This window comes from Lepisma saccharinum, chromosome 1, assembly GCF_977018435.1.
Source record: "Lepisma saccharinum chromosome 1, izLepSacc3.1, whole genome shotgun sequence".
Taxonomy (NCBI): Eukaryota; Metazoa; Arthropoda; class Insecta; order Zygentoma; family Lepismatidae; genus Lepisma; species Lepisma saccharinum.
In genome coordinates this window covers 219070717-219084331 of record NC_139229.1, presented here as the reverse complement: position 1 = coordinate 219084331, position 13615 = coordinate 219070717, and the positions used below count along the sequence as shown (strand labels likewise).

At 37.9% G+C, this 13615-nt stretch overlaps 1 protein-coding gene across 8 annotated transcripts in view; it reads right to left on the bottom strand.

Moving 5' to 3' along the window:
* Window positions 1–13615, bottom strand: part of sif (guanine nucleotide exchange factor still life) — a 674511-nt gene that overhangs the window by 352284 nt on the left and 308612 nt on the right. For all 8 annotated transcript variants that reach the window (XM_083112141.1, XM_083112137.1, XM_083112140.1 and 5 more), the window contains one exon: window positions 5662–5718. In XM_083112141.1, coding sequence (XP_082968267.1) covers window positions 5662–5718 — 57 coding nt within the window. The remainder of the gene's footprint in view (window positions 1–5661; window positions 5719–13615) is intronic.

The following is a 13615-nucleotide window of genomic DNA, read 5'->3' as shown; positions in this document are numbered from 1 at the left end:
TTTTGCAAAATTTGCTTTTTCTTTTGTTTCAAATTTTCGATTTTTGGCCTTGGCATAACACGCTAAGGTCTGTATATAATTAAGAAGCACACATTTTTAATCGGTTCCAAAAACCTGAAAATATTCAAAATTCCGTTAACTCCGACATGAGTGCGTTTTTCTAGCAACAAATTTTTATCCATCTCCATAAGTCTTAGGATAACAAATTGTGCAAATTTTGACAAAAAAATCTCAAGTAGTAGTGCAGTAGAGGTAGCAGATAGTCCGTCCGCGAGTTGACATGGAATGGCTCATGTATATCTATTGTGATGGTTTCTCAAGGATTAGCATCTAGTGTGAGCTTAACAAATATAGTCATAACACCTTAAACGCTTGACGAATAAGGGCAAAAATAGCAATGTTAGAGCACGTATTCAGTGGGTGAGGGGGACTCCTTCATGCTAGGATTGAACTAAGAATTCATTGAAATTCAAATTCTGTGTTAGTAAGTGCTTAGGCTATTTACATCCGTCACGTCACAAAGAGCAATGCTCTTATTAACAACGATATCTCGTAGAAGCATTTTTATTAGAGCTCATCGTGCATTCCTATCAACAAAAATGTCCATGTCTGTTGTAAATTCTGAGGACCTAAGTAAGACAAAGCACAGGAGTAGGCAAAATCTCACAAAAGATTATCCTGACTGCTGGTACAGACTGAAGCCTCGTTAGCCTGCAAGTAGTACTTGTGATACCTAACATAGATGTGATAAATTGCCACCTTCTTTTATTCCTCGAAAATTCTGAATTTATTGTTAGCTGCAGAAAAAATAGAAAAAGAGACTTGAAATTTGAGTAAGGGATACACTACAGACTCTGCTCACTTTGAAAAAAATATTGCAGTAGAGAATTCCGATCCAGCAGATATTTCTAGCGTCAAACAGATGGTGTTGTACAACAGGGGCATTAATTATTAAAGAGCTCGAAACCGTCTTGCAAAATCGATTTCAATTAACATTACAAGAGGCAGCGGTCATCAGGGCGTGAGAAGACCTCCAGATTGCATTCTTGACTTCCTGATTCTCAGCGACAGAGGAGACATCTGCACAGCTTTGCATGATGACGTACTAGTGAAGGTTTGCAGGCAGGAACCAATAGAAGCTTTAGCGAGAGCGGCAGGTGGAGCCAGTGCTATTAAATGTTTTGATGTAATCAATAATATTGGTTTATTCTTTAAATAAAAGCAATATAAGATTGAGGTGTTGCAAGTTATCTTCTAAACTTGTAATCATCTATGTATTATACTCCCACAGTCAAAATCAAGCATAAACAATCTGAATGCTGTTCCCACTCAGTCAAAATAAAGCATATGCAATCTGACATCTGATCCCACTCAGTCAAAATCACGCCTAAATTTTCTGACTTCTACACCTACTCAGACAAAATTAAGCATAAATATTTTACTGCTATACTCACTAAGTTAGAATAAAGCATAAATAATCTGGTTGCTATTCTCAGGCAGTGAAAGTCAACAATACCATTCTCCACCAACAGGAATTCATACGTATATGTAAAGTTTCTAAGGAAGATGTCTTGCCTGTCTTCATTTACACTTAATTCCTTTCTTTAAACTGAGACCTCGCCTTTTCCGGCCTTATTGCAGTGAATTTCAAATGTTCTCAGTGTTTATTATGTAACAAATTTTGTTACTAAAATTAAGAGAGCCATATACTGTACAGTAGAAAGTTCACAGAATTTTGAAAAATTCTAACGTTATCTACCTGTAGTACCCATAAGAGGGGAATCCCCCACCTCCACATCCCGTTTAAAAAATATATTAATGATAAATTCCACTTACATTAAGACTGAGCAAGAACATTACTAAAAAAACAATAAACAAGTAGATCTTATGAGCTCGAACCCAAAATATGGAATCATACATCGCGAATGAATGGAAATATTCGAAACGAATCACAGAGAACTTGAAAAAATAAAAATGCCAAAAATGACAGTTTTTCCGTCAGACATGATTGGATATGGTCCTTTATAACATGGGTTAACTGTGCCCTCATGCTCTCTAAAATTCGAGGAATGTCTGTCGGTGCACGTATGAGTCTCGCAACTCAAAGATGATGAGACAGGAGTTTCGTAGGTAAATGTCCCGTCACTACCGGGGCGAACGTCGTGGAATTGCGAAATACGCACAGGACAAAAAGAGACAGCAGAGATCGGAAAGGGGTCAGATCTAATTGAGAGGAGATCTGGAGGTCTTGAGAGATGGGGGGGGGGGGGGTTGAGACTCTGCGTGCCCGAACAGGGTAATCTTCGAGGAAATATAATGTCGTCTGTTGAACTAATTGCAACCCAAATGAAATTAACTGCCCTTATGATAATAAAATGTGAGGAATCTGATTTTCAAGAGTCTACCACTCTCTCACGCCGCCGCCATCTGAAAAATGTTTATCTACATTTCGTTCAACTCTGAAAGATAACAAGATATGGCTGCCCTGTGGCTGCAATAAATTAGAAAGCTCGAAATTCCTCAGAATTTCATTAAAGCCGAGCGTATTGGGAAGTGGAGTCTTCATCTTTAATCAGTTACGCATATGTACTATTTTTGCTGCATCAGGGACAACACCCGTGCTACAAGTGCACGTCTGTATGTACAGGAAATGATGAAAATGAACATGATATCAACAGGTATCTACGTAAAATTCGGCAATGGACTCTAAGTTAGGAAAAGTTTAGAACCGTCGTGGGAGAAGCGCACAGTATGATCTGCGCACAGAGAGAAAAAGATCGTGGGTGAAGCGCTCATTCAATGTTCTTCTTTCTTTCCTTGCAGGTGAATGCGCAATGGAAGTTATTACCAGTGCCAAGGGTAAACCTTGTCTCTTACTGGACGGACATCAGTATCGTGTTGGCCGTAAGACTGAAAATGTTATCTACTGGAGATGTGTAAAGGAACGCCGGCTGAAGTGCAAGGGATCACTAAAGACAACATTAAACAACGACGTTTTGGAAAGAAAACCTCATAAGTGTGTTCCTAATGTTGCAAATTGGAAGTTGTAAAAACCATGTCTGTATGCAGCAAAAGAGCAAGGGAGGAACTGTCTACGCCAGTGAACGTCGTCTACAAACAACAATTTGGGAAATTGACAAATAGAGGTTATGAACTAGTTACTGAAATTCCAAAATATGATAACGTAAAAACCTCTTTGCGTGAAATACGTAGGAAAACACTGGGAACAACTCAAAATCCGATTGGTAGTTCCGAAATCTCCTTGGATGAAAATGTGTTGAGACTTTCCGACGGGACGAACTTCCTTATGCTTGACCTGACAGTGGACAACGAAAAGAAATGTCTGGTGTTTGCAAGTAACAGTGGCAAGAAATTATTAACATATTGTGATTCTTTCTACCTTGACGGAACATTCAAAAGTTGTCCGAAAAAGTTTGAGCTAATTTTTTCAATTCATGTTGATGCAGGAAGTTCCGAAGAGGAAACAACCATCTGGCCAACCGTTTATGTGTTACTAGAAAATAAAAAGAAATCTACATATATGCAGTTGTTTACGGCGCTCAAACATTGTGGTTGGGACTCCGCAGCACGTTAAAGCAGACTTTGAGATGGCAGTAATAGAAGCAATAAGAGAAGTGTTTCCTCAAGCATCAGTATCAGGTTGTAATTACCATTTTTATCAATGCCTTTGGCTTTATATACAAAACATAGGTCTGGCTACAACATATAAGGGAAATGAAAATATTAGGAAAATATGTCGTATGTGCTCAGCTTTAGCCTTGTTACCACCTGAAAAAATTGACGAATGCATCATGCAGATCACTTCCCAGAATGAAAAGCTGATGCAGTTCCTTGACTATTTCGTAGATCAATTGCTGGACAATGCTTCTTGCCGAAAACCATGTGGAATGTTTATGGACAAAGACACAGGACAAACAACCCTGTGGAAGGTTGGAATATCAAGTTAAATAGGATGGTGGGAATACATAAACCAAATGTTTATCTCCTCATTCAGAAACTGATGGAAAACGCTGAGGTGATGAGCGCCAAAATTATAGCTAAAGACCTAGGCATTCCAGGTCGCAAGAGAAGAAATCAGTATATTGAAAGCGACAGGCGTGTAAGAACAATTCCAAACAAATATGTTGAAACTGAAGATTTATTTCGTTGCCTCAATTCTCTGTCTTACGTTGCAAAGCTTGATTGAAGATCGTTCTGAAAAGTTGACGAAGCTGTAATAGAAGCTGCTGATAGAAGAACCTTTAAACCACCTTCGTGTATTAATCTACACGTTGTCCAGTCCCAAGTCTGTAAAGAAAAGTGCGAGGGAAGGTTCTTATTGATAATCATACTGTGCGCTAATCCCACTAACACCTGAGATCCTATGCGCTAGTCCCACGAAATCTTGCTGTGCACTGATATCATGTGCGCTCCTCCCACGTAATCATCGGTATCACATTAGTTCAAAATATTGATAGTGGCGGCGATTAAGGGTGGGAGTGGAGGCATAGGGAGCAGTTCTCCCCCCCCCCCAACACATTTTTTGCCCCCGCACTATGGTATCTCAATGCTAAGCCTTGTCTACCAATGGATTTTACCCAAAATCATCTGCCCGAATTATATTTTAAATATGATTCTTTCCATTTGCAGTAGGTAAACTGTCATTGCCCATCCCTCCCAGACCCCACCCTAAGTTTAGACACCTAATCGCCGTCTGTGTGTGCATACATTATTAAACAACAAAAACAACGTGTAACAAAAGCAAAACACTGAAGAAAAAAATATTACGTTCTTACCAATATCAAGAAATGGCACACGTAAAATACAGGGAATCACATGACTCTTCATTAAACTACATATCTCCTCAACCCCTGACTCTAAAGGCACAAAACGAAAGCCATTTTCTCTGGAGGAAGTCATAAGCTACGAATTTGGTCTAATTACTTTAGGACGTAAATTACGTAGTTTCTTACATATTTGTTGTGTCGGAAACCAACTTTTACACTTGTTCAAAAAAGGATCCGGATCTGGCCATCCCTAGTCAGAATCACTGCACCATGTGCCTCCACCGGGTATTGAACCCGAATAGGACCATAGAATCAATCGAAATATGTACTTTTTACATGTAAAATGTTTCTGAATTTGAAATATGTGTTTATTTCTTAACTTAAGGAAAACACCCTAACCACATCAACTGCTGTTAGTGCAAGTGTTAGATAGGCCTACATTCTGACTTGGGCGCCGCAGAAAAATCTTGAAACGCTAAGGGCGCCGCGAAACGAGAAGGTTTGGGAACCCCTGGTATATGGGATAGCTCAGCACCGTCCACACGTACTTCTGCATCTTTGTTATTGCTATCGTCCTGCTGCCATTGACGCTAATCGCGACGATGAGGGTGAATTATGATGAGAAGACATTGTCGAAGATACACCCACCAAGGAACACCCATGCTCTGCAGGCCGGAACTAGATCTCGGGATCCTGGGTGTCGAGATCGTGAATCGAACACTCAACGTGCAGAGCCACAAATGCCGCTGACACACAGTCGTACATAACAGAATTTTGGTGTTCATTTCTATAATAATCAACATGTGCCTAAATGCAACAAATGAACAAGCTAAGCAAGCAGCTACAATTTAAGGAAACAAGTGTTTATACTAACTTCTTCGTGTCGGATATGGGCTTCTAGGGGTTGAGGATCCAGGTGGATGATCGAGGTCTGAAAGAAGAAAAGGAGGAAAGACTCATTAACAAGTATTCAAAAGCACAAATATATAATTAATAGAAGACAATATTTATTTTCATATTCTAAATGAATTAGACACAAACATGCACAATAAAAATGGTCATTGATATGTGAAAAGTAGGTGAAATTGTACTGTCCTAATAGACTGGACTGTTGGCGAAGTAGTTCAGGAAAATGCGATTGGCTTTGCGATGCTATCCATATCTAATTCGAACCATTCAAACCTTGCCTTTCACAGTTTCTATGATTGAAAGTGAGGCAACGTACACATGTAACTTAAACCAGTAAATCCTTGATATTCATAATTTCTATGATTGAAATTGGAGTAATATAAACATGTAATTTGAACCAGCAACTCCTTGCTGTTCATAATTTCTGTTATTGAAAGTGGTGTGTCAAAAGCAAGGAATAACGTAACCATCTTCAATGCTTCCATCTAAGAACAGGGTGTCAGAAGTTCATTAAGGTAGGCGCAACATTTTTCTCTCCACGAAAACAAACATAATCGATCTATCTAAAAAACCTTTAATATTCTGTGCTTGTAGTGCGAACAATATTTCATTCTCAAGTAATTAATGAATAAATCTACTTACTATTTGTAAATACTAGCGAGTTTTATTGATTGATCAAGTTCATTTACTTTACTTTACTTTTCTTGCACTTTTGGTTAATGAGGATGAATGGTGACACGATGAAATTTATGGTAGAACAATTACAAGCACATGGACAGCACGAGTCGCACAGAAGACTATAGTGGCTGCGAGTCTAGACGTCAGAGCTTCGTTAATCTGCAAAATGAAGTCAACGGTGTACTACGTGGAAGAGAGGTTGGCATTTGGTCGTCTTCTGAAAGAGACGCATTACTAGTGAGTTATGTATGATAAGAATATGCATGCATATTTTATGTTGGAAATGACGATATAAATAAAGACTAAAAGGGACCTGAAACAACTAAAATAAATAATGAAAAATAGAAACTCGCAACTTTTAGAATCAGTTAAAAAGCCGAAATATCTCAGTCGAACATAAGGAAACGATGGAGAAAGCATTTAAAGTATTGTTAACAGAATTTTTTTAATTTAAAGCATTTGATGTTCTTATTTAGTGTCTCTTAACATTTTATTCTTCTTGTTTTTTTTAAGTACGTATGTATGTATGTACGAGCATAAGACTAATTTTTTCCTGTGAATACCTTCCATGAAAAGCTTGAATTTAAGTTTTGGAACATTTGGATCTTATGATAATATTTCGAACTACTTAGGTTAAAGGTGGAGATGGACGAAGAAGACTGTAACGAAAATGTATTACATAAATTGTTTCATTCTTGGCTGAAGAAGACGTATAAAGAAGATTAACATGGAAAAGTAGTACATGGTGAAGAATACTAGTAAACCTGGATCTGCAAATAGAATATTAAGATAGATCTTAGAGAAATGAGTAGGGTGCATTTTTTTAATAGGAAAGGAACAAATGACCAAGTGGTATATCAATACCAAGAATTCACATACACACGCGCGCAAGCGCTTAAGGTATACATACCTACAACAAGTTAACGAAATACACATACTCACAGGTAAAAATGAGATTGAAAATTCCGATATATGGTAAAAATGAGATTGAAAATTCCGATATATCAAGACACTTCCAATATAAGCAATCTAATCTTAGTCTGGGTTCGAAGTTCAAATCTCTCAGCATCACATAATTTTTCAAACCAAGTGATAGGTTAGCACGTGATAATACAATTTTACAATTACATATTCGTTTGAGTTTCAGCTGTTAAAATCATTTCTAAAATGTTATAATATTTGGTAGAAAGTTTTTCAAATGAGACATCACAAATATTGAATTTGATGATTTCTAACTTGTCTATAAAATACTTAAAGAAAATGTCTAAGCTCATTCAGAGGCGAGTGAATAAGAACGTAGTTACCATGGTCTCGGAAACACAAACACACAAATTACAAACCCTCAATTAATTTAATTAAAAAATTTCATTTTTTTTTCTCTCCTAATTCTCAACTCTTGCTGTTGATACGCTCTTCGAGTTTTTAAAAAATATATATATTTTCTGCGTCATTTCAATTTAGGAACTGGTAGAGAGATGTCTTCCTTCGGCCGTTTATTTTTGTTTCAAACATCAATAAGAGGAAAGGGGGAAGGGAGGGGGAGGGGGAGGAGAAGCCTTTCACAGGATCGTGCTCTCGTTGAAATTAACTTGGCTACCTTTTCACGGCTCGATTGAATTACAAATTCTGTAAAAGACGAAGTTCATAATTGGAAAGGCATCGGAACGGAGAAGAATAGCGGATAAACAAGAACGAATAAATGGAGACGGGGCTGAGAAAGATGGAAAAAGCACCATTATTTCGCTTGCAGAGGTATCGCAAATGCCCTAGAAACATCTCAAGATGTTAAATATAGTTATTTTAAATCAATACAGTAACGAAAGCTAACTTGAAATAAGCTTGTCTTCATTTATTTCGCGTTTTTTTTTGTATATTTTAGCTTCAATTATCCAATACTTTATCTATTTTTCTGTTGTATGTAATCATGTGATAGAATGGTTCCAATTTATTGTTGTATTGGTAATAAATGTTCTTTTTATTTCATTCAGTTATGTCCTAGAATAGTCAGAAGAAATTTGATGTTATGGCATAATTTTATCATACGCAAAAAATCCTACTATTTTACCCCCTTACTGGTAGACAATCCACATAACGGTAAAATGTGAGGAATACAGTATACCATGCAAGAATGTCTTTCGATAAAAGGTATAGATTGTGGAACTTTCAACTTATATTTCAGTAATTCAATAACAATACTACAACCGAGAGCGTCGAGCGATTGAGCAACGATGTCGCCACTGATAGTTGCGGACTGGTATGTGCATGGGAGATCGTTTGATCAATTTCATTTTATTATCATTCACCATCATGGTCGCGATAAGCCACAAAGGGCAGAACCAGTGACGTAAAATAATAAAAATAAGAATGCAACCCCGTTAAAATCTCGATATTTTTTCTCAGGATAGACGAAGTTCACATTCTCCGATAAGTTAATCCAATTGAAAAATAAAGGTCAGTCCTTAACATTCTAAGAATATCGCTGCATTAAGTGTCCTCCCTGGCCCCTCCCTGCGGGCGCCCTTACGTACATGTACGTAAATGTCATGCCCTTTGAAAACTTGACCAAGCATTTAGCAAGACATGTTCATCTCTACCTAGGTAATACTGTACTTCTTTCGAAAAATTCGATAACAGAGTCTATTTCAGAATAGATGCAGTAACTGAAATGGAAATAAACTGAGTTCTCGCGAAAAATGTTCTATGAAATGATGCAAAATGTTGCATCAAGAGTTCTGGTTTTATTTAGAGCATCAACGATCGTTCCTTCCTGAATTTCCATGGTCGTGATTTCGGTTGTATGAAAAGCAGCGTAATTTAGTGAAACGAAAAAATAAGATATTTGTACGAAACGCCTTGTTCTTCTGGGATGCAGTTTTCTTCGTGATTTGAAACAAACGTGCAGTTGGTGCAGATGTAACGAACGCTACGTGGTGGATATTTCTTTGCGAACTACAAATATATTTGGCCGAAAACATGACTGTGCACATCCTGCCGTCACATAAAACCCACTTATGGACACACAATTCAATAAGTTTGCAATAATATCGTTCGCTGTTACAAAATAAGACAGAGTAGTGAAAGTGGTAACATGCATGAGGTAGCATTTTTCGCTTCAATTAAATTGCACACTTTGATCTAACATGAAAATGGTGGTGATATGTATATGGTATATATGACAGGAATTTGAATCCAGAACCAACGACTTTGATGTCCATATAGCATACCTGTACCATATCCCCGGAATCTGTGGAACATGTCCGCGCATAACGGCAGAGAAGGGGGGGAATGGAGTGGGAAGAGCGAAGCAGAACACGCTGCTGCGAAGGCTGCTAACCGCAGTCACTCGTCCCTATACGCAATCCCGTTCCTCTCAAGTGTCACTGATGGAGCCGTCTCGCGTCACTACTTGCGCAGAAACTTGTTTTCGATTGCTTGCTCCAGAGATTCCCGATACGTAGTATATATGTATACCGCAGGGCTCGAATGGAAATTTTAACGAAACGGAACGCTTTAACCTCGTTACCCTTTAAACTCGTTAACGCTTTAACCTCGTTACTACAGTGACGAGATTAACGATTAGTGAAATGATGCGCTGTAGTACAATTAAAATATTTACATAAACTTCAAATAATATAAAATACATTGGACACAAGTCTTCTAGAATTAAAATTTTAAAAGGAAATATTGAATGGTAATCAGCTCAACGAGATAATTTTAAATTCATCTCCATGTAGAGCGGATGCTTATATAACGCCACTCCGGTCCGCTCCGGTCCATTTCGAACCCTGTATACCTATCAGGTAATAATATCATGAATCAAAGAAATAAAAATATATTTTATTGCTCTTCTTACATGAGAAATCTCATATGGCAATGCATATATTGAGAATATTATTGTATACATGTTCACCATTTTCTCTTCATTCTTATCTTGTATTCGTAATTTGGTTATGAAATCCAATTTCAACCTTAACAAATCAAACACAATAATAAAAATTAATGGTGCAATGAAACTGATGAAAACAGCAAAATGAAACCTCCATCCTCCTAATCGTAGGACCCAGACTTCGAACTTAAGGCCCATAGCAATCAGTGCTTGTCGCTTTGGCAGCCGAATATTCACTTTATGATCTCATCGTCCAAGGTTCCGGGTTCGGACCTCGATCCAGACAATCCTTTGCGAGTGTTCTTGCATCAAATTAAGTGGTAGAGCAGCCACAGGCTGAACTTCGCCCATGAATAAATAATTTCTAATTCAAATTCTAAATTCATGTAATCACCATTGTTGTGATTATCCAAAAGTGGCAAAAGTGATGCAGAAAATTCTACCACTCTACGTTCGTCATTTTACAATGACGAACAGCAATTTTCATTTTCCCAACATAAATAACATGGAAGAAAGTAAGATAATGCAAACTCAAAGAAAAAGTCGAAAGATAAAAATGAGATAATGCATGGAAGTATAAAAAGTATGGAAACATCCGTCAAGACATTTATGGACGGTGAAATAAGAATAAAACAGACAAAAACATGATACCGGGAATGGCAGACACTGTAATGTATGTGGACAAAATGGTCACCATCTGGAAATCCTTCATCTTGAATTCAACTTCAGTATTTTAAATGGAAAGATGGGCATGCGACATATGGAAATGAGTTAGAATTTCAAGAGAAGCACGTAGGACCACCCTGTAGATAAGATGAAAAACGTTAAGTTTTCCATCCATTGAAAATTAAACGCCTACCAATAGAAAGGTTAAGAATGAAACAAAGGAGAAAACTACACAGGCGTATAATGTATTGCCTGAGGTCACTAGCAACAAGATGCATCTGCACAAGCATAGTTTGTGAGTCACCATCAAGCTGGAAATCCGATTTCTTGCTCTCGTAGGCGCCGAAAGAACACAAGGAAATAACTTCAGTACAGCCATTTGATTTAAACTTCATTTTCTCCCCAGCCCCTCCCCCTCCTCGTCCTTTCCCCATCGTACCTCTTTAATCGGCTCTTTTTCTTGCACTGTTAGCTTCGTATTAGAGTGTCTTCCACTGAAATATGCTATTACTGGAACTCGGAGAGAAGAGAGGGAGAGAGAAACTGATCCAAAATTTTCCTTCTCCTCATCAGCGTTTCTCGGCAGGGCCCAGCATCGATTCCCGATTTATCTCCTCAAACGCATGATTGCATACGCCCCATTTGTATAACACGCAAGGAAGAGGAGAAGGGAGGAAACTAAGACGTGTATATAAAGAACGGAAGATATTGGAGGTTTACGAAAATTAAGGATCTTTCTCGTTTGTCTCTGAAGCGTATGTCCCGGAAATTTTTTGCACTGCCGTTTTGTGCCAAAAGTAATTTTTCATTGTTAATGTTACGAATCTCTTCTTGTAGGTTAGGAAAGTAGAATTCTTAAAGCTAGCTAGGCTAGCTGTAGCTCTCTCTCTCTCTCTCTCTCTCTCAAAGATACATGTACTAAAATTGCCCCCGTCATATTCAATCGATTATCTTCTTCAACGTGAGTAGAGTTTTTGCTTCTAACTAACTAACTAACTAACTCCCTAGCCTTCTTAAACCCGAAGGTTCATGGCTGCAGCAACACAGGCCTTCCATCTTTCCCTATCTTGAGCAAGTTCTATATACTCTTTTCCATCCCTACCGATTTCCCTTAGGTCCATCTCAACGTTGTCCCTCCATCTTCGTCTTGGCCTTCCTACAGGTCTCTTACCATCAGGTTTCCCAACAAGAATCCTATAAACTCCTCTTTCCTCTCCCATTCGTGCCACATGGCCTGCCCACCTAAGTCTTCTTAATTTAATTATTCTAATAATATCTGGACATGAATACGAAGTTTTTTCTTCTTCTTTACTCAATTACATTTTTGCTACTTTTGGCTAATCGCGAAGATGAGAATGAGTGATGATGATGAAACTGAAGGGACACTAAAAAAGAACACCTATGCTTAGGCCGAGATTCGATCCCGGGAACCCTGACGTCGTAGCGCGTTGTGCTAACTACTCTACCACAGAGGTCGGCTAATCGATTTGAATAAGTGGTTTTCTTATTTTGCATCGCTTTTCTGTTACTTCTTCTAATCACGAAGAAAAAGATGAATGACGAGTAGAAGAAATTAATTAGACACACGAAGAAATGCACAGGCAGAGACATGAACCCGGAACCTTCAGTAGCGAGATCGTGAGTAAACCACTCAACACACACTGCCTCTTTGACATATCTATTTGAATAACATTGCCACTAATCATTAGGATTTTTTTTTAAATTCGTGATAAAAAAAGGTAAAAAAAGGTAAAAAAAGGTAAAGTGCTCCCCTGTGCATAGGGGGTGTGGGGGTAACGCCCCACACTTCCTTGATCCGGTCGTGAGTGGGGGTGATGTGATCAGCATCACGCCCCTGACCGCAGTTTAAAACATAATGCCAAGAAGACTTATTTTCTAAGAATAATGATTAATAAGGAATCTGTTAATAATCCAAGGAAGGACTATGTTCCTAGTTATAAAGTAAACGCTTGACTAACTTCGTAAAATACTTACTTTCGTTAATTTTAAAAGTTAAATCTCGCATTTAGCCTGTTCAAGAAACTTTAACTAATGCACAGTTGCCAGGCCTCACTCTATCTACGTGGTAGCTACTCTGTTTCTCGGAATACGACATTTTAACGTGAATGCAACAAAATATTGACTGTGTGCAATATATTAAGTGAGGAACAAAACTGTTCCATCCATACAGTATTCAATTTTAATTTTTTTAACACTTGTTAAAAAAACATATCCAGGCATTTTAAAGAGGCCCATGGGTACTCATCACGATATGTTTCTTTGTTAACTGATTATACATTTTCAGCAACTCAACAGATATTTGTGCAGAATAAGCAAAATGACATATCGGGTGGGCTGAAAAGTTCGTAGGCTGACTCATAGATGGCGTTACTAGAATTAAATCCATGTGATTTTTACTTAGTACTAACCTTCAAAAGATACGTGTATAAATTTCACAGCTGCCGGATAATTAGTTCGTGAGATATAGCATTGTGAGTGAAGCAGCTTTTGTTATTGTGAAAAAATGGATAAAAAAGAATTTCGTGTGTTAATAAAGCATTGCTTTTTGGCGAAAAAAAATACTGTTGAAGCCAAGGCTTGGCTTGATAAACATTATTCGGACTCTGCACCAGGAAAATCAACCGTTGAGAAGTGGTTTGCTAAATTTAAACGAGGCGAAATGAGCATC